Source organism: Neomonachus schauinslandi, chromosome 4 (assembly GCF_002201575.2).
Source record: "Neomonachus schauinslandi chromosome 4, ASM220157v2, whole genome shotgun sequence".
Lineage (NCBI taxonomy): Eukaryota > Metazoa > Chordata > Mammalia > Carnivora > Phocidae > Neomonachus > Neomonachus schauinslandi.
In genome coordinates, this window is record NC_058406.1 from 73853825 (window position 1) to 73875856 (window position 22032).

The window sequence follows — 22032 nt, forward strand, 5'->3', positions numbered from 1 at the left end:
AGCCAAATAAATGAAAGAAATAAGAAACTCTGGGTTTGCAACTAACTTTACCAATATTCTTTACCAAAGAATTATATGGTACAATCTTATAGAGAAGTAAATTTTGTAGAGCCATTAGAATGACTTTTGGAAATAAGTATTCTTAATAAGGAAATGCACATGGATTTCTGCAAAAGGACACAGAGGCAGATATATAACATAATGTAAAAATTATATAATTTTAATTAGGATACCAGAGTCTCATGATTGAATTGAAATACCATATTTCCAAGGACATTATTTAATTAGGTAAACTAAACTCTTACATATTAAGTTGGAATTTCAAGCTGGAAGAAATATAGAGATAATCATTGACATTTCTAAAATAGAAAAAAAATAGAAATAAAATTATGCTGATTGATCTTTAGGGGAAAAAACTGTTTAAACCCAAGCAGTTAATTTTCAGAAGTGACTTCTTCAGCTTGAAACACTAACTCTTGAAATGGTAACAAATCAATCAGAAGCTACAATAATAATGAAAGAGAGATCAAGTATAGTCCCTGTTATGCATGTCTTTCATCAGAGGTGCTGAAATTTGTGAAAGAAGAACACAAAAAAAAATTTTTTTCAATCAGCGAGCACAAGGTCCATCTGTCCTCTCTTTAGTTATTAGAGGTTTTTAATCAACTTCTTTATCCCTACCCTTTTTTGCATCAAAAATAATTCCAAGGATTATTGCTGTGCTGGATATCACCTTTGAGCCTTATGATATGTTAAAATAATAAAGCCTGTGTGTGGGTATGTATTATACATCTGTCTACATACATTCATATGTAGTATATATGTGCACACATAACATGGCAGGTACATAAACATGCCCATATACATACACTTACCCAAAAGAGATGAAGTGTGTTCGGAGCTCAAACACTAAAAGGCTGTGTCATCTTGACCAGCTGTTTCTCTAACAACCCATCTTTTTTTTTTTTTAATTTTATTTAAATTCAATTGATTAACATATAATATATTATTAGTTTCAGAGGTAGAGGTCAGTGATACATCAGTTGTATATAACACCCAGTGCTCATTCCATCCAGTGCCCTCCTTAATGCCCATCACCCAGTCACCCCAACCCTCCATCCCCCTCCCCTCAAACTGAGCAACCCTCAGTTTGTTTCCTCTGATTAAGAGTCTCTTATGGTTTGTCTCCCTCTCTGATTTCGCCTTGTTTTATTTTTCCCTCCCTTCCCCTATGCTCCTCTGTTTTGCTTCTTAAATTCCACACCTGAGTGAAATCATATGATAATTGTCTTTCTCTGATGGACTTATTTCACTCAGCATAATACCCTCTAGTTCCATCCACATCATTGCAAATGGCAAGATTTCATTTTTTTAATGGCTGAGTAATATTCCCTTGTATATAAATATATATCACATCTTCTTTATCCATTCATCTGTTGTTGGACATCTGGGCTCTTTCCATAGTTTGGCTATTGTGGAGATTGCTACTATAAACATTGGGGTGCAGGTGCTCCTTTGGATCACTACATTTGTATCTTTGGGGTAAATACCCGGTAGTGCAATTGCTGGGTCATAGGGTAGCTCTATTTTCAACTTTTTGAGGAACCTCCATACTGTTTTCCAGAGTGGCTGCACCAGCTTGCATTCCCACCAACAGTGTAAGAGGATTCCCCTTTCTCTGCATCCTTGCCAACATCTGTCGTTTCCTGACTTGTTAATTTTAGCCATTCTGACTGGTGTGAGGTGGTATCTCATTGTGGTTTTGATTTGTATTTCCCTGATGCCGAGTGATGTTGAGCATTTTTTTATGCTCAACATGCTGTTGGTCATGTGTATGTCTTCTTTCTAAGAACCCATCTTAATCAGGCTGTGCCAGTATTAGGAAGCAGTGCATAATACTTAAGTTTCTTAGGTTCTTAGTTTGTCTTTATTTTCCATATTAAGAGACTAGTGCCTGTGAAGGCAACTTGGCCAAGGACTCAGAGAACTTTGCTTAGTCTGAGTGCCCAGGGTTTGCTTTTTTAACAAGAGCTGCAGATAAAGAAAAGAACAGTGAGCCTCTACCTCAGTCCTTCTCAAAGTGTGGTTCATGGAACCCTGGTGGCCTAAACCTTTTTAGGGAGTCCACAAGGTCAAAACTATTTTTTAATGCTAAGATTTTTTGTGTGTGTGTCCTTTTCATTTTGATGCAAAAGTGATGGTGGGCACCTTAGCATGAAACAAGATAGAGGTTTCAGACTGCACTGTGGTGATTATATTCTTCACTGGCATACACTTACAACTTTAAAAATAATACCAGTTTCATTTCATGTCCTTATTGACCAAAAAAAATTATTTTAATAACACAGCCCGTGACTACATATTGTATTAATGCACTGTATGATGGAGAATACATAAAGCATTTCTGCTGCATTGCACAGTACAATGGTTGTCTCAAGGAAAAGTCCTTATTTGGGTTGAAAGTTAAATTAGCTACTTTATCTTATTACGCCACTTTTATTTGACTAAAACAACTGATTTTTCAGACTTTAGTATGTGGAATATATTTTCTCAAAATGAATAAAGTGAGCCTAATGCTTCAAGAAAAGCTACTGATACTATTTCCTGCCAGAAATGAAATTCAAACTTTCAAGTGGTGATTAGAATTTTGGAAAAATTCCCATTCCTTTAAACTTTTCTCATGGAAGCAGTGATGATATGAACAAATGTTATTTTTTTTATATAATTTGTCAACATTGGGAAGATCTGCATAACTCCATGAGCCAATATTTTCCTGATGACCAATGTATGATGTTACAAACCATGTGTGGGTAAAAGATCCATTCGAAGTACAAGATAGATGAATGAGTTTTAATATCATGAAGTTTGAAAAGTTTGCTGATATAGTTTTCAGATTCCATAATCCAGCTAACCACGTCAGTTTGATATATTATCAAAAATTAATATCAACAATTATATGAAAGAGCTATTAAGATACTCCTCTGTTTTCCAACTGCATATCTATTTGATTCATAAATTTCTATCAAAATAACATATTGCAACAGATTGAATGCAGAAGCAGATATGAGAATCCAGCTATATTCCATTAAGCCAGATGTTAAAGAGATTTGCAAAAGTGTAAAACAATGCTATTATTCTCATTTATTTAATTTTTTTTTTGTTTTGGAGACTGGAGTTATTTTTCATAATGTTAATTTAACATGTAATGTGTTTATTTGTGTTAGTTAATATATAGATTTTAAACTTTCTTGGTTTTAATTACAGTGGCTGAAGTAAAGTATACTCGTGTGTTTTCTAATATGGTAAATATTGAGTGGTGCAATCCACATAAAAAAAATGCTCCTTGAGGGGCGCCTGGGTGGCTCAGTTGGTTAAGCATCTGCCTTCGGCTCAGGTCATGATCCTCGAGTCCCAGGATCCAGTCCCGCATCAGGCTCCCTGCTCAGCGGGGAGTCTGCTTCTCCCTCTGCCTGCCGCTCCCCCTGCTTGTACTCTCTCTCTCTCTCTGTCAAATAAATAAATAAAATCTTTTTTTAAAAAGATGTGCCTTGAGGTCCTTCTTACAACTAGAGCATGAAGGGGTCCTGAGATCAAAAAACTTGAAAACCACTGCTCTACACGGGTGCATTTTATTCCTGAAATTGTTCCTCACTTTAAAGAACAAGCCCAGTTCCCCCCAAGGGGTACAGGAACTTACCGTGAGGGAAACAACCAAGAAATCCATCCAAGAATGTAGACCAGAGCACAGGGGCAGCCCTGGTTAACGCTGTCCGGGCAGCTGGTCGGGCTCACCCCCGATCTGACGCGGAGGAGCACCGCTCCGTGAATAAGCATCGGAATGCTCTCATTCACCTATTCAACAACAGTTGTTCAGGGTCTCCTCCTGTTTGCCGGGGACTGTGGTGAGTGATGGGAATGCAAAATAGAATAGGACAGTAGCTTCTGAAGCAGAATTTGGAGGTGAAGAGGACGAGAGCCTCTGTGACTGCCAGTGGAACCTTCGGGACTAGGAAACATTTGGGGCAGTGAGGTTGTAATGATTCATGGAGCAGCAAAGAGGTCATGAAGTGTCAGGACATCAAATTTTGAACTAGTCTGAAATGTCAAGGACTCTGGGAATCTGCAAAAGTTCTTTATTTAGGTTGTGTGGCTTGCTGGCAACCTATGTTTTGAGGACACATAGGCATAGCATATAGGTTCTTCTTTCAAGAAGCTTGCAGCCCAGCGGAAGTAACAGAATGGAGTTAGGAAAGTGGTGTTTTGATAAAATGAGAAAATGGTAAAAAAAAAGAAGTCATCTCAAATGCTACACAGATGTCAAGTAGGTGGGTCATAGGTGATGGCAGCACCAGGCAGTTGAAATTTTCAACATCATGTTAAGGAACAAATCCAAAAAGAAGACAAATCATTGCTTAAGCACCAGGCAGTTGAAATTTTCAACATCATGTTAAGGAACAAATCCAAAAAGAAGACAAATCATTGCTTAAGACAGAATGGATAACATGCTAGTAGTTTCCAAAGATAAACCACCTGTGAACTCAAAGAAGATGCTTTGCTTTGCTTTGCTTTGCTTTGCTTTGCTTTGCTTTGCTTTGGGCTGTTTATTGTACAGCCCTTAATTCAGTATTCAGGAAGGAAAGATCCATAACACAAACAAGGCTTGGGAGAATAAGCAGCCAATGTAGCGTTGCCCTTGCTCTTTAATTAGGACGGAGTAACAAGGATGGATGCAGAGAGCTAGATTATTGGATCCAAAGGTGGCAAAAGGGAGAGAAATGTTCTTTTTGTCTCACATTGGCTACCCTTATTCGTTGCCATGAGATAAGAAAAGAACATTCCTTCTCACAGTAGCGGGATGATGAACTTCAAGTCCCGGATCACAGTAAAGGCAGTGGGACTGAGCCGTGAGAAAGTACAATGCAGACTAGAAGAGGATGTGTCCTCTTTCCCCTTCCCCCCAGAGTCTCAGGTGCATCCTCTTCATTTATCTTCTGTTATTTCGATAGAGATAGACATTTCCAGGGACAACTGATTTCTCAGAGGAGAAAATCAGGATGAATTTGAGGTCCACAGTGAAATATGAGGAATACAGAAAATAGAGAAAAGAAATCAAGTCAAAAGCACAGGGACAAAAAAATGGGAGGCAAGAAAAAATGAAGTCCTTTCCAGAGCATCCCCTCCCCCTATGGTAACCACCACTGATGAGATCTTCCCTCTTATAAGACAAGGACCATGTGGCAAAGTCGTCTGCCTTCCCAGGTAGCAAGCACTATTATTTTACAAAGAGAGATCAGTAAAGCAAAACTTTTAAACTCAGTAAGAGTTTAAAGCAGCCACGCAGGGTGGTAAGGTAAATAGTAGAAACATTTCAAAGGTTGGGCTCTGTTCTCTCTGGCACCTTCATGTTTTGTTTAGGGGAAGGAAGAGTCCAGGAAATAATGCTCTGCCCTGACCATGGTCTCTCTGGTCCACATGGAGCCAAAGGGAACCCACTTATGGGATAATAGTGTTTTCCATGCAGAAACCACTCTACTGGTGGTTTTATTCATTGGCTTCATAAGAAACTCAGGTGCCATGACAACTCCTGGACTGATGCAGACTGTTTCTCACGGGTTGGAGCAGCATTTCGAATACCGTTAATGCGGTGTGTTGTGCATGAAGATAAATTAACTCACAGCCTTTCCTTTCTCAGCAACATGATTCCGGTGACAGAATTCCGGCAGTTCTCTGAGCAGCAGCCTGCCTTCCGTGTGCTGAAACCGTGGTGGGATGTGTTTACCGACTACCTTTCGGTGGCTATGCTGATGATTGGTGTGTTCGGGTGTACTCTCCAGGTAGGTGCCTAGACTCAGGTCAGAACGGAAGCCAGAACAAGACATTAAGCTATCGAGACCTTTAAAAAGAGCTGGCAGTGTGATTTTTAACTACGTAAGTACTAGTCGCCCTTCTCTACCTGTGTGTGGTGTTTGTAGTCATGGCAGGGAGCCCAAAACACATATTTACTGAAATTTCCTAATAAGGTAAATATGGTACCTGTAAGACTTCACTGAGCCCAAACAGCAGTTGCCTATGGTCAAGTAATACTTGATGCCACTAACATCAAGTTATCTTGTGTTTTGTGTAGGGGAAGGAAGAGTCCAGGAAATAACTGATAACACCTTATCTTTCAAAGTTGGGTTTATAGTAAAATATAGTAAAATATAGCATGTACAGCCACAGCATCATTTATATGGCCAAAGTAGAACCTTTGTCTTTTCTTTACCTCTTATACTAACCCCTCATAGGATTTTCTGAAAGAACCAACATTTTGAGGTGACAACATTATTTTACCCCATTTTTTAAAAGATATTTATTTATTTATTTTAGAGAGAATGTGCGCATGCATGAGTGTGTGAGTGGGGGTAGGGGCAAAGGGAGAGAGAGAACCTTAAGCAGACTCCACGCTGTGCGCAGAGCCCAACAGAGGGCTCGATCTCATGACCCTGAGATCATGACCTGAGCCAAAATCAAGCCAGCTGCTTAATTGACTGAGCTATCCAGGCGCCCCTCCCCAAGTTTATTTCTGAATTAAAATGTAACCCAATCAAAATTTATTCTATGTAGATGCTATATATTCATATATTGAATCCAGATACTTTTTGCATACCTGTTATGTGCCAGGCACTGTAGTTTGAAGATACATATATATATAAAAGCAGTTCATTTCTCGGGTAAAACTAAATAAACCAGCAATAAGTGTTATACTATGATAGAGGCATCCATAAAGCACTAAGGGAGTATAGAGGAGGGTCACTGGGCTTGGGGAAGAGAGAAAAGGGGATGGCTGTATTAAAACTTGGAGAACCGGGGAGCTTTGGTGGCTCATTTGGTTAAGCATCTGCCTTTAGCTCAGGTCATGATCCCAGAGTCCTGGGATTGAGCCCCGCATGGGGCTCCCTGCTCGGTGGGGAATCTGCTTCTCCTTTTCTCTCTGTGCTCTCTCTCACTCTTGCCCTCTCTCAAGTAAATGAATAAAATCTTAAAAAAAAAAAAAAAAAAAACTTGGAGGGGCACCTGGGTGGCTCAGTTGGTTAAGCATCTGCTTTTGGCTCCCGTCATGATCCCAGGGTCCTGGGATGGAGCCCCGTGTCGGGTTCCCTGCCCAGCTGGGAGCCTGCTTCTCACTCTGCTCCTGTCCCCTGCTCATGTTCTCTCTCTCTCTCAAATAAATAAATAAAATCTTTTAAAAAATAAAAATAAAGAGCTTCCTGGTCTAGGTGGTAAAATGATGAGCAATTATGCTATATTTCCTTAGGTGCTGTGATAGGGGGCAAACCAGGGTTTGAACTGTTGCAGTTCCTTTTTTTTTTTAAGATTTTTATTCATTTACTTGAGAGAGTCATGATCTCAGGGTCATGAGATAGAGCCCTGCATAGGGCTCTGTGCTGGGCGTGGAGCCTGCTTAGGATTCTCTCCCTCCCTCTGCCCCTCCCCACCAACCCCCTCTCTCCCTCCCTTAAAAAAAAAAGTTGATTTCAATAATAGTTAACACATAGTGCTTCCTAAGTGTCAGGTACTCTTCTGAATACTTCACACATATTTTAACTCATTTCATCCTCATGGCAACCGTAAGATGTAGGTACTATTATTATCCCCATTTCCAGTGAAATAACAAAGGCTCAAAGAGCTTAGGGAAACCTCCAAGGTGAGGTTGCTTGCTGAGGCCCAGGCAGTTTGACCCCAAATTCTCTCCTCTTAATCTCTAACCCCACGCTGCTTTTTATTTGTAGCCTGAAAACATTTTGCCCTTCCTCTACCCCTCAAAAAGGATGCCAGTGAAAAACTAGAGCTTGAAAGAGAGAAAGGACATACGTTCATTAGTAAATAAAACAAATGGTTGTTGAAGAACCTACGGTGTCCCAGGTACTGTCCTAGGTGCTAAGAATTATCAATGCAGGAGGAAAAAGTAAAAGGCAAATATCACCGCCTTATGGAGTTTAAATTCTGTGGGAAAGCCAAATAAGAAAAAAACCAGTTAGTGAATTATATATATTAGAAGGTAATAAGGACAATGGAAAAGAACGGAGAGCATACGGGGATGGTCTCAGCAGGTGATGTTAGGAGTTGCAATTCTCCAACGGGAAGCCTTCATTGGGAAGGTGACTTCTGATGAAGGCACTGAAGCAAGTGCAGGAGCAGACCAGGCAGATGTCCAGGGAGAAGCCTGCCTGGCAGAGAAGAGCAAAAGCAAGAGACACATGGACGAAGTGTTCACAGATCCCTTCCCCTTCTCCAGGAGAATTTGACATTTGACTTTCTCAACTTTCTAGCTCTGTTTCCTGGGAGACCTGATAAAAGTAGAATGTTAGCTGTGTTACTAGGCAACATTGCTGATGGTAGAAATGACCGCTGTTTGGTCAACTGCATCTGCACTGGAGGAATGACAGATGCCTGGGAGGAAGCCACACCACGGGACTTCTGTGATTGTGGGGACACCTCTAACTGGGCATGTCCCTTGACGCACAGAAAGGATATCTATTGAGTTACAACTGATATCAGTCCCTTTGGAGCATAAGGATTTTAAGCCAGGGTAAAGGCAGACCCCACCTCCAGTGGATTTCTTTTCCTTGTGCCTGAGATGATCTTGGGAGGAGGGGCTCGCGGAGCGACGAGGTCCTGGGCAGGGTGTGGACCATACAGTTATGAAGGTTCCTCCAAAGGTAGAAATCTTGATGCTGCTTTGCTGGCAAGCTGTGACTTTAATCCTGGATCTTTCTAAGTGATTTCGGGGTCAGATGAGTGTTAGGATAATCTTAGAGTCTGAATGTTGAGATGAACCTAGAAAGACCCCTGGTGATGTTCCAGGCCTGAAGCAGAGGTGTTCATGGCATGCTGGAGGAAGAGCCTCAAGGCCAGGGGGGCTGAAGCAGAGTGAGGGAGGAGCAGGTAGAAGAATAAGGCCTGAGAGGCCACAGTGGTGGATTACGTAGGACCTTGTTGGCCCCTGTAAAGGTTTGGGCCTTGCTCTGAGCAAAATGGGACATGTTTGGAGGTTCAAGCAGAAAGTTGTCAGTATCAGATTTGTGTTTCGACAGGACCACTCTAGTTGTTAAGAATACAGTGTAAGAGGCAAGGGTGGAAGCAGGGGGGTTATTTAGAAGGCCAGTGCCGTAATCCAGGCAAGACATGAATCACATGGCTTGCACTAGGATTGAAGCTGTGGTTCTGGATATATTTTGAAGGATAAGCACTAAGATTTGCTGAAAGATGGAATGTGATATATGAAGAAAAAGAAAGAAATCATGACTGTAAGGTTTTTAGGCCTGAGCATCTGGGAAAAGTTTGTTTTAGAGCATAACTAGATATCCAAGTAGACCTGTTAAGTCAGCAGTTGGATATAAGACCGAGGAGTTCAGGCTAGGTGAAGAAGGATGGTCATCTTCACAAAGAAGGAGGTGATGGATTCAGGATCCAGGTGGCAGGATAACCCTTGATTTGGGGGGGAAGGGGCATCTTCCACCAGATCAGGAATGATGGCTATAGATGCATTTTGTCGGGGGTGGGGGGGAAGGCACAGAAAGATGAGAGTTTATGCCTTATGGCTTCTGTGAGGTAGAAAGCGACACATCTGTGGGGAGCTGGTGAGGGTCAGGGAGGTGGCAGGATGTGGCAACAAGGAAGGCATGGAGTAAGGCCCTCAAGGAGAAGGGAAATATTTAGAATGGCCGGTTTGGGAACTAGAGAGGGAGGTGACATGGACAGGAGGACTCCGTCTGTTTTACTTTATTACCATGTCATGGCACCCGGCCCTGCCACAGGACCTGCTTACAGAGTGTGGGAATCATTTCTCTCATTCGTGTATCCCATGGCAGGATGAAATGCAGAAAAGAGAAACCGCACAGAGTGTCTTATAAGAACTAGTAGTTTGGGACGCCTGGGTGGTTCGGTTGGTTAAGCATCTGCCTTCAGCTCAGGTTATGATCTCAAGGTCCTGGGATCGAGCCCCGAGTCAGGCTCCCTGCTCAGCGGGGAGTCTGCTTCTCCCTCTGCCCCTCCCCCTGCTCGTACTCTCTTGTGCTCTCTCTCAAATAAATAAATAAAATCTTAAAAGAACTAGTAGTTCGCTTGGAACAAAATGAAAACGAGAGCATGAACCTATGAAAATGTCTATAATGAACATTTAAGAAGTGTGCCCACAGTGAGCTCAGAAGGGACAAGTGAATGAGCTCAAGTCAGTTCAAGCATGACTTGATCATCTCTTCCTGTGCCATGGGCAGAGTCATCCTCCTGGAGCATAGCCCTGTCACGTCTCCCTGCTGTGCAGTGGCCCTTGGTGCTCCCCACGTAGCACCCCGCCCAGCGCCACCGCGGCTCGTCAGAGAGTGACCTACCCTGGGCCCTTCACACAGGTTTCATCCTTACAGCCTTTAAAAGAAAACAGACCTCGGTTAACTAGATCCACGGACTGTAGTCTGAGATGTCAAGGCTCTAAACAGTGTGAAATGCCTCAAAGGAAGATTGCATCAGAGTGTGAAGGCTTCCAGGCTCAGAATTCATAGGGAGTAGACCATTTGATTCAACAAACATCCCTAAGTACCCACAATATGTCAGGCATTGTGTGGGGTGCTAGACGCTGAAAGAGAAATACAGTACAGCCCAGCCTTCAGATCGCTAATAGTCTAAAGATCATAGAAATCCCTAAGTGGTGCCATTCAGTGCCCCTCAATGGCAGTACAGTTCAAGAGCATTAAATATGATGTCATTTCAGCTGCTGGAAGTTAGGGACTTGAGATGTAAATTGAGCTAAGTCTCAATGCATGATTTTATATATATATATGATTTATATATATATATGTGTGTGTGTGATATATATATGATTTAGTATGTATATATATGGTTTAGTATATTTGTATATTTTGTATATATATATTAAAGGAATGGAAGGAAAATATGCACAAACAGAAGACAGGATCATTTTACAAAGCCCTCATTGATGGGTACGCCTTTAAAAATGGCCTTTTAGGGGGCATCCTGCAGTGTGGTGGAACATTCCCACACAGCAGAAGAATTGTCTTATCCAGAATGCTGATAGCATTTCCACTGAGTAACCCTGATAAGGGAACCTGTCCTAGAATCTCTGTGTACTTTAGCTCTTTAGAAGAAAACTGTAGAGGTAGATTAGTCCCGTTTTTCAGATGAGAATTTTCATCTGAAAGGTTAGGTAATTTGTCCCAAAGCCAAAAGGGATGCAAAATATGTTCAGATCTGCTGTTGATTCTCCAGCCTGTACCTTTCATCCCTGTGCACACTGCTGTGGAATAATATGGAATCATTACAGTTGCACAGATCATAGGGCCAAATATTGGCTTGTGAAACAGGATCGTAAGTATAAAAACAAGTGCAAAATGACTAAAAGGGAAAATAGAAAGAGAAAGAATGAATATCCTGAATTACATCTCAGATTTTCTAAAAGATTATTCACTATACACCTGCCATAAAAAAGAGTAACTTTCAACCTATAGTAAACATTAAAGAAACAAAAAATAAAATATGATATAAATTACTTAAGAAAGTAAAAACACCCTATATGTCTGTATTACAAATGAAAGTAATGTTCCTTAGGGGAAGAATTTGAACTCTTATTTTAGTTCTCATATAATCCTCTGAAATTGGCTTAATGACTGATAATATCATAAACAAAAGGTTCTCTGTGAAACTGAAATTCCTTTCCCAATTCCAAGGCAATAGTTTAAATACTTAAATAATCATTAAAATCATATCATAAAATAGGTTTTTATGCCTTGGGTTTCCCTTTGTAAAATGGAAGTGTGATCATTCTTTCTGATCTTATTTACAAAACAAGTTATTCCTATGGTTCAAACACATGACAAAGCAAAATCTAAGGTAGGGTTTCAAGAGCACTCAGTGGTGATAAAACAGTAGTCTGATAGCTTTTCAACTCTTTTCGAAATGGCTTCTTCCAATGGCAAGTAAAAGTTGATTGTTTATTCCTAAAATATTGTGTTCTGCGGCGCCGGGGTGGCTCAGTCGGTTGAGCGTCCGGCTCTTGGTTTTAGCTCAGATCTTTTTTTTTTTTTTTAAGATTTTATTTATTTATTTGACAGAGACAAAACGAGAGAGGGAACACAAGCATGGGGAGTGAGAGAGGGAGAAGCAGGCTTCCCGCCAAGCAGGGAGCCCGATGCAGGACTTGATCCCAGGAGCCTGGGATCCTGACCTGAGCCGAAGGCAGACGCTTAACGACTGAGCCACCCAGGCGCCCCTAGCTCAGATCTTGATCTCAGTGTTGGTCATGAGATCGAGCCCCACTCAGCTCTGAGCTCAGCACGGAACTGCTTGGGTTTCTCTTTCTTCCTTTCCCTCCCCGCCTCTCCCCTGTGCACGAATGCTCATGTGCTTTCTCTCTCTTCAAAATAAATAAATAAATAAATAAAATCTTTTAAAAATGTCTTGTGTTCATAGAGGTTTGACACTATGCATTTTGAAAATGCTGGAGAAAGGAGGAAGTTGTTACCTACGAATCCATTGTTATCCGTGCCCATTCTTTTTTGCCCTGATGTAAAAGGCTTACAGTCAACACTCGGGTCTTACTCTTCGGACAAATATTTGTCCATTTCCAAGCAAGTAGCTATTTTTGAGACTGCCATGCAATAAGAGCATGTATAAAAAGCATTCCTTAGATGATATCAGTGCACATTAGAAGCAAATGTGAACTCATTGTAAACTAGGAGACTGTACATATCCCATTCCTGTACAGTCATACACCCTTCAGGACCAATCGTGTAAACACCCAACTTTGTGCCATAAACAACACTATTTAAAACTCAACACACTCAATAAAAGGGAACAAATCCCGAAAGGTCAACACATTGCTTCCTGGAAAAATAAGATTGCTTTAGATCTCTGCTCCGTGCCTCCAGGTTATCTTATTATGACCAAATCCAAAACAGCCCACAGGCAGGCAGTTACCAAATATAGAGTTAGTAGTTAGAAACCAGAAACAGGAACTGGAAGAAACAAGCCCCCTGGAAGTCCAAGGGGACTGCTTTGTGACTGTTACACAAGAAGACATTTCCTGCTTTCTGAATTAGGAAAGCAAAGAAAGCCAAGAGAATGATTTCAATGACTTGAAAGCACCTACCAAAAAATCCTTGGGGACTTAACCCAATCCCCAGGTGCAGTCTGGCCAGCAGGGTCACCCTGGAGAGGAGTTTGGGACACCTGAGCTTGTTGGTCAGAGTCAACCCCCACCTTGATTTTGGTGCACATTAAGGTAAATTCTGCTTCTCTGAGTTAGAGCCCTCAGTGTCAACTCCACAGCAAAGGGCCTGCAGGTGAAAAGACTCACAGGTGGTTCACTGGAAGGTAGAGGTGATAAAAATGATGGACTCCAGAACGATTCCAGACGAGTTCATTTTGATAACGTGCCCTGAATTCCGGCTTCTGTCTCCTTCCCCCACCCTCAGTCCCATCCTGTCTGGATTTCTAGATCTTTGTCTTTTGTCAAATTTGAATTTAGAGATGGAGACTCAGAAATTCTTACTTAGATTAGCCTATTGTTTTAGGTGAAACTCAGAATTCTGATGAAAGAGCAGATGGCCCTAATGGGTAGACTGAAAATGAAGCCCTCATCTAAGATCTGTTTTATAAAGTTTCTGTGTACCTCATGTCACCATTCTACTTTGGGTCTTTGAGGAATGTAAAACAAATCATTTGATGGCGAAAATAATTTTGAAGAGCAACCTTTCCCATCTCTGTAGGATGGTGGTGGATGCTGTAAGGGAAACACTATTTCAAAGTCCCTGTTGCATCTAAGTAACTAAAATATGCCTTAGTTAGGACTTCCTTGTTATGGTGGTTTATTCAAACTGATACTTTTGATCTTCCCTAGAACTTTACTCTTGTCATCTATCACCTTGACAATTTAATGTGCAGTGAATTCCTGGCCACGAATATAATATATGAGTGCCTTTCACCTCATTTTCTTGGGTTTAACCTGGGCATAAATCTAAATGCTTTTCTTAGATCATCTAGTGCCATCCAATGCCAGTTAGTGAATGAGGAACATTTCTTTTTATCTCACTATTATGGATTGTTATGATCATGTTACCTATTAATTGTTTAATAATGCATCTTTTCCCTCAAATAATACAGCACTGATAGACTTTAGGGGTGTGTGTATGTGTGTGTGCATGTGTGTGTGTTTTCCTATAAGAAGCAAATGAGATTTACCATATATTTAGTCTCTGTTGTTGATCCTGGGTTATAAGTCACCAAGACCTGTGTTTAAAGGTCTCTGTGAGTAGGTTTGCTCTGATATAGAGGACATAATCTTGTGCTTCTTATCAGGGCCCTGCACTTGGAGACCCTCTCCAGTCCTCTAATCCTATCAGCCGAACAGACTCCCTAGTCCTCGTCTGCTCACTTGCTTCCTCTTGAAATCCCTTCCTTCCCATTTCACTGAGGATACTGACAACATATGGGTCCTCTCATCCACACAGGGGCCCTGAGATAAAGATTCGGCTAATACTGGGACTACATTTTAATTGTAAGGCTAGTAAGTTTCTAGGTTATATCTGTAGTCTTCTGTTTAATATAAAGAGTGCTGTTCTTTCTTCCTCTACAGTTCTGTTTTCCTTTATAAACTCCTACATTTTTGTTATGTTTATTTTATAATTTCTATTGTTTTGGAATCTAGCCTTTGTATAGTTAAAAAAATTAACCCAGTAGTGTTTTGTGCTCACTTTTTAAAATATGTAATAAAACATTCCCAACTAGAAGATACATACCAACTAGAAGATTTCACAAAAAAATAAGATACCATTCAAAATAACAACTATCACATATATAGGAATTAAGCTAACCAAGAATACACAGGAACTTCACAGAAAGCTTTAAAATGTCTAGTAAATGACATATAAGACAATTTGAAATAATGGAGAGATATTATATGTCCTTAGATAGCACAGAATTGATACTGCAAAGAGATCCAGTCCCCACAAATTATTTTATGAATTAAAAGCAGTATTAATAAAATTCCAATTTGATTTTTTTAGAAACTTGATAAACTTATACCAAAATTTATATGACAAGTGTTCACTTATGGCAGTGATGGGGGATAGAATGGCATAAAGGAATAAAAGGAAAGAAAGAAAGAGACAGAGGGGGAGGAGGAAGAGAGAGAGGGGAAGGGAGGAAGGAAGAGGCATGGAAGGAATGATAATTACTATGCACTGAGGAATATGGATAATTCAACCCTCTGCCCTTGAGGTTCCCCTCTTCCTAACACACACACACACACACACACACACACATACACACCACCCCAACTATATGAACTAATTTATTTAAATATTCTTTGTAGAATATGAGTCAGGTGCTCCATTTAAATCTCATCCTTTTTTTCAGTTGTAAACTTCTATCTGTGCAAATATTTCTATTGTATTTCACAAGCTGGAAATGTCTCCTTTTTTTTTTTTTTTCCAAGCTGGGAATTTCTTAACTCCAAATTCCACAAGTAGAAGAATCATTAGCTGTAAGATTCATCATCCTTTTGTTTCAAAAGCAAAAATCTAGCTGGAAGAATTACCTCTAAGTGATATAAACTCCATAAGGCCATGCCTCATGTCAGGTTTATCCTCTATCCCCAGGACAAAGAATAGTAGCAGGCTGGTGTAAGCACTCACTGGAATTCGTTCTATGGAATGAAGGGGTGAGTGAGCAAGGAAGAGTAGATGAGACAGTTTTTGCCAAGTGCTAAGGTACAGTGAGCATCTAACAGCTGTGGAAAGGGGCTGAGACCTTTGAATCACAGAGATAGTATATCCATTTGTGGGTATCTCACACTATAACTTAAGAGACTGTGACCAGTACAAGAGAGAAACCCACACCCCCTGTCTGAGGCCTGGTAGAAGGTATGCTTAGCCTAAAGTTGAGAAGATTGATGGAACATGAGAATAGACAGCAGATACTTGAAGAGGTGCCATGTGGAAAATTGAAATGGCTTAAAATTATTCCATGTGTCCTAGAACAGCAAATAGAACCAATAACAGAAGTTTTAGGAGGGGAGATTTTGGCTCAGTACCAACCCAGACCTTCAAAAAGTCAAGAACTTTCTGAAAATGTCATGTGAAGTAGTGAGTTTTCTCTTCTTGGAGATGCCCTTCCAAAAAGTGAATGGCCCAAGAATCCATGTGTCATGCAAACAGTGTTCCTTTGTTCTCTATATATAATAAATAGTGCTAAGCAGTGAGGTCAGGCAGTGATAAAAATGACAAGTCCCTGGTAAAAAAAAATAAATAAACAATTTAAAATACACCAGATATAAGTGCATTGTGAAAAGTAAAGCCATATAAGGAGAGAGAGTGACAAGTATCCTACTCTAAATAGAGTGATCAAGGAAGTCCTCTCTGACAAGGTGACATTTGAGCAGAATTAAAGGAACTGAGAGAGGAGGGATGTGGGTATCTAGAGGAAGAGAATGCCAGCAAAGGAAACAGAAGAGGCCAGTGTACCAGGTCCAGAGGGAGCACAGGGAGGGTGGCCCCTTGAAATTTTTCTTGTTTGCATCCTCTTCATCAGGTTTGACATCAGTATTAACCTAAACTGACCTAAACTTACTAGTGCGTTAGAGCACTGTGCTCCAACAAATATCAGAGGTCTTAGATAACAAACTTTCAGATTTAAGTCTGACTCGTGAGATTTAGGACAAAGAATTTAATCCTACAGCGTTTGGGACCTAGGACCTTATGAACTGCTAAAGCAATTAGCAGTTGACACTTTAGCCAGAGTGTGTGGTGGAAAATGTCAAGAGCATATCTCATTGTCCCTACAAGACTTGAAGTTACTAAAAGGCAGGATGCATGTCTGATTCATCTTTGTGCCCACCTGCATGTCTTAGACTTGACACACACTCAAGAAATGTGTTGAGTGGATGCATTAATATGCTTCAGCAGCTCTAAGAATTCAGTGACTGTCTTAATAACAATTATATGAACATGCTGCTTAAAACTGAATCATAAACTGCCAGAGAAAAGCTTTGTGTGGGGTAATTAATGAAGAGGTAATAAAAATCAGATCTTCCCCCAAAAGTAGAAAAAGCAGCCAGTAACAAGTAATCTTCCTTTAGTATATCAGAGATTAAACGCAGCCTTCTAGAACTGGGTAAACCAAGGGGGGGTGGGGCATCATTCTTAGAATAATTGAATAATTAGCATAAGCCCAGTGACAAAGAAGTGAGATAGGCCCTATGTTTGAGCAACAGATTTGGGGGAAAAAAGCCCTTTGAGGCTGTATTGCAATAATGTGCTAGAGAGAGATCAACTCATCCTGACTTGTATATGGTTATATGCCCTCATGTGCTAGAAAACTACAGGCAAAATTTGTGTAGAAAAAAATATCATGCTCTTATAGCAAAGAAACTTCCAGATATTGAGGTACCTCAGCAGAACAAGTTATAGAGTCAGTTCGGTGAGACCCGTGAAATATATTTTACAGAACTGAGAATTTGACCATATATGGTTGTTTTACAATAAAATTGTAGTTGACTGCCATGGTGAAAACCAGTTTTTTCTTATCCAGACAGTTGCCCATTTATTCAGATGATGCGCAGAGAAGTATACTGCCAGCATCCCAAAGTAAACTACATTATGGGCAGTGATTAAGTTCTATAACAGTATTAATACTTGACCTTGTACCCAGGGATGGGATTTTATGAGCTTCTCTAAGAGTCTAAAAACCTCCATGTTGTTTTGTGGGAAAATGGTTCCTTCATTCTAAACAACCAGTTTTCAAATGGACTTTTGAGGGCTTTTTTAATGTTCATTGACTCTTTAGTATACTTTAGGCTTTCAAGGATTTTTAAAAATTAGCTTAAAATTTAGGGGTTCTTGAGTAATGGTGATAATTTCATGATACTGGTTTATTCTATTCTCTGAAGTTTGTAGTCCTGTACTAATTAAATTTCTTTTAAAAATAAAAATAGCAGAATTTCAGAATTGCCAGAGAATTTAGAGGTGATTTACTATAGGTTCCCATCCAATATAGAAATCTCTTCTATAACATCCTTAACAGATTAATATCTAGTTTTTATTTAAGTATATGTGGTGATCGGGAGAAGTATTCTGTTCAACGAAATTTTTGCCAGGAAACTACAAATACATCAGTATGTATTTATTGGATGGTGACTAGGTGCCCAGGACTGTGTTCAGTATTATGGGGAAAACAAAATAATTAAGGCTCCATCTCTGCCCCAAAGGAGCTTAAGGAATAGTTGGAGAGGCAAAATAACATATTCATTCATTCATTATACCATTTTATTTTATATGCTATGTGACATGCTAAGTTCTGACAACACAAAACTTGGTCTTGGCTCGGAAGACGTTTACACTGTTGCAAAGATAAACATTCATATACATCCATCTAAAATGCAAGATAATTGTTGCAGTGTGTGTGCGCACATGCACATTCATGGTCATATTTCAATGACCATTGTTTGCAATGACTACAAAGGAGGAAGAACAGTTTTAAGTCCACCTGGGGAAATCAAGTTTGTCAGTATTCTATATAGGATGATTTAAATTATATTCCTGGGAGAAGAAAGTGTTATGGTGTGTTACAAAGAATAAGATTTGTGAGACAAAGTAAAAGTTAATATATGTTCACTTGGAAGATTCTACCAAATGAGGACTCAGGTTTTTTTGATATAACAGCATTTCTTCTTCCTAAAGAATAGAGGAATAAAGTCTTTTAAATATGCATAGTGACTTTTCATCATATAATAGCAAGTTCTAAACATTAGCTTTCCTAAGAAGTAAACTATGCTAACTGGCAATATTAGGGTCAGCTGTTTTAAAATTGAGCTGATGTCTCAAAGCATATTAGTCCTTAAGAGCTGGTGAGATTTTTTGCACTAATACCTAAAGCTAAGGCTCTGTAGCTGTAAGTTCAAATATGTTAGCTTATGTTTTGGGATGCTGATGTTAACTTTTAAAATGTAGATGCTATGGTGATATATGGAATTGTTGAATCACTATATTGTACACCTGAAATTAATACAACACTGTATGCTAACTGGAATTAAAATAAAAACTTAATTTAAGGGGCACCTGGGTGTCTAGTTGGGTGAGCAACGGCTCTTGGTTTCAGCTCAGGTCATGATCTCAGGGTCATGGGATCAAGCCCTGCATTGGCCTCCACGCTCAGCGTGGAGTTGGCTCAGGATTCTTTCTCTCCCTCGGCATGTGCTCTCTCAAATAACTATGTCTTCAAAAAATAAAATAAAATAAAAACTTAATTTAAAAAAAGAAGAAGAAAATAAAATGTAGGTGCTAGATATTGGACTCAGAAATACTTAATGCATGATGAGAAAATGTAGAGATATCTCCTTCTGGATCACTTTTGTGTATGACTGTATTGGTTAGTCACTTGATTTTATATTTTTAGAAATTCCATACCATCAACCACAAGTCTTTTGTCTAATAAACAGGCCATCAATTACATCATCATTTTACCTTGTAAGAAACCTCATGTGCTCACTGGAAATGCAAAACCTGGGTTGATTTTTATAATTTCAGCTACATCAAGTAAGTTTAAAGAGAAAAGTTAAGTCTTTCCCCCAGAATGCAAACAGAAAACATGAACTCCCCCATAGACAGGTTTTTAGGTAAAACACATGGCTTTTCTGAGCCTCAGTTTTATTAAATGAGCAGGATAGGCATCATTTCCATTTCACAATTTATTGTGAAAAACTGGTGGTAAAATAGAAATGTATTATTTTTAGTCTCTTTTACTATAGACTTCAAATGCCTACATCTGGTGTATTTCCTTATAGCCTAAATGTGATTAGTTGGGTTCTCTGGTAAACAGATTGAGAAAGGTCTAAGATAAAGGGCCAAATGCTCAATTCTTCCCTCTCCCAGAGGACTGTACAGGAGCTTAGTAGACAGGGGACAAGACCAGTCAAAAGAACATTTGATGAAAGTTCAACTCTGGCCCCAAAGTCACTATATCCATCTCCTGGTGAGCTAAGCCAGACCTCAGATAAGTCACAAGGCCTTCCTTTCCCTAAGCACCGAAAGCTATGTGATCTGGATGAAGAGGGGCTGGGAGGCAGCTCAAGAAGCTTCCTTATCCTCTTTCCCTGCACTTTAAGCTCTGCCTGCCCAGAGGGAGAAAGGGGACACTCCCGGCAAGGAAGAGACGGAGGGGGAAGGGGGAGTTGGGAGAGGGGAAGCGGGGAGAAGGAGATTGCTGATTCACCCTAAAGCCAAGGGGAGAGCTTGTCTGAGCTATCCTCCCCAGGCCTTCCTCAGGTATAGCCCACTTCCAAGAGAAAGGCAGCTCCAGACCTATCATATCTCACCGGCTTCAAGGAAGAAGAGAGAGACTCAAAGTGGTGACTCCCAAGGGAAGCTCTAAAGAGAGAGTCCAGACGAATGGAACTTGAGAGCTCCTGCCACTTGAACTCTTTTGAGCACCAAGGTTCACTACTTTTCCTTTAATGCTACTATCTCTACTAGCCCCATTTCTCCTAGAAAGAAGGAAGGAGGAACAAAGAAGAGTCTTGCATTCTGCCCGGAGGTCAACCATCTAGATAAGTCAGAAAAAGATCCATAACTGAAATTCACCCTACGTGGTAAAAGATCTGTTTGCCTGGAATGTGTGGAAACTTTCTTATCCAAATTAATGATATTTCTGGAGTCCAGAGAGGTTAGCTTCCAAAAAGCATGATGATTTCCTACCATCCAACAAACCTAAATGACTAAGAATTGCCATGACTCTTGCCTTACCTGCAAGCCTTCTATGATGTCCTAACATGGTATTGGTATTCTCTCATAAACGATACCATCTGTTCCTTCACAGAAGATTGACCACAGCCTTGACATCATTCACTTGCTGAGTATTGTAGCAATTTATTCTTTGATTACTAGAGTAAATTTCGAAAATAAATGACCAACTTTAAAAAAACCTTTCAGTACAGTTTTTTGTTTGTATGCTTCCGTTGTTTAAAATTATGCATATTTGTGCTGGTTGTACAGCACTATTGTCTAGATAGCCCAGAGGATTTATGTTTTCTCTTTGGACTCCTCCAATTTCTTTCATCTTACTCCTGTTCACAGATTTATCAGTGAACTGCAGGGTGTCTAGGGATAAGTCAGTTGAGTACAGAACTAGGATTTCAGTTCCTGGGGATTGCTTCAAATAGAGCTTTCCCTTCATTATTTCAAGAGCATAATTATAAGTATTTCAAATTCCTCAGGCAACTGAAACAAACTCTCTCTATTAGGAATCATTAACTGTAGGTTCCTAATGTTTATCCATAGTTTTTTATATCCACTAAATTTTCTCATGTGGTTTTGACTTTGAAATGCTTTCCACTTAAATCCTAAATTGCCATGAATCAAATAATTCACTAGTCCACTTGGTTTATGGGAAAATGCCATGAAGCAAAAACAGTTTTGAATTCGATCCACTCCCTCTTTTTTAATTTTTTTTTCCTAATTCCTTTTGCATCCCAGAGCAGCCGACCTCAAAAGGAGAAGAAAACACAATGTGGATACCACTAAGATACAGGAAATGAGAACGTCCTTGATGGCTGGAAAGTCTCAGGCTAAACAAAGGTTAAAAAAAAATTAACATTTGGGGTGCCTGGGTGGCTCAGTCAGTTAAGCGACCAGCTATGGATTTTGGCTCAGGTCATGATCTCAGGGTCGTGAGATCAAGCCCTGCACTGGGGCTCCATGCTGGGCATGGAGTCTGCTTAGGATTTTCTCTCTCTCCTTCTCCCCCTCCTCCACTGCACTCACAAAATCGCACACACTCACGCTCTCTCTAAAAATAATTAATTAAAATAAAATAACATTTATAGTATGTATAGTTTTCCTTACCCTCAAAAAGTCAGTGTGTCTGTATTTACAGTGGTAGGAGAATCACCTTTATTAAGGGAAGTATCAAATGTAGACAAGATCCTAAGGCAGATGTGATGGTTTCTTTTTTACTGAGGAATAAATGGATAGTGCCTCCCAAATCTGG

At 40.0% G+C, this 22032-nt stretch overlaps 1 protein-coding gene across 2 annotated transcripts in view; it reads left to right on the top strand.

Moving 5' to 3' along the window:
- The first annotated feature begins 5696 nt into the window (after positions 1 to 5696).
- The window catches only part of LRRC8C (leucine rich repeat containing 8 VRAC subunit C), a 39120-nt gene continuing 22784 nt past the window's right edge, over positions 5697 to 22032 (top strand). For both annotated transcript variants that reach the window (XM_021690147.1, XM_021690146.1), the window contains exon 1: positions 5697 to 5834. In XM_021690147.1, the coding sequence (XP_021545822.1) occupies positions 5697 to 5834 (138 nt within the window). The remainder of the gene's footprint in view (positions 5835 to 22032) is intronic.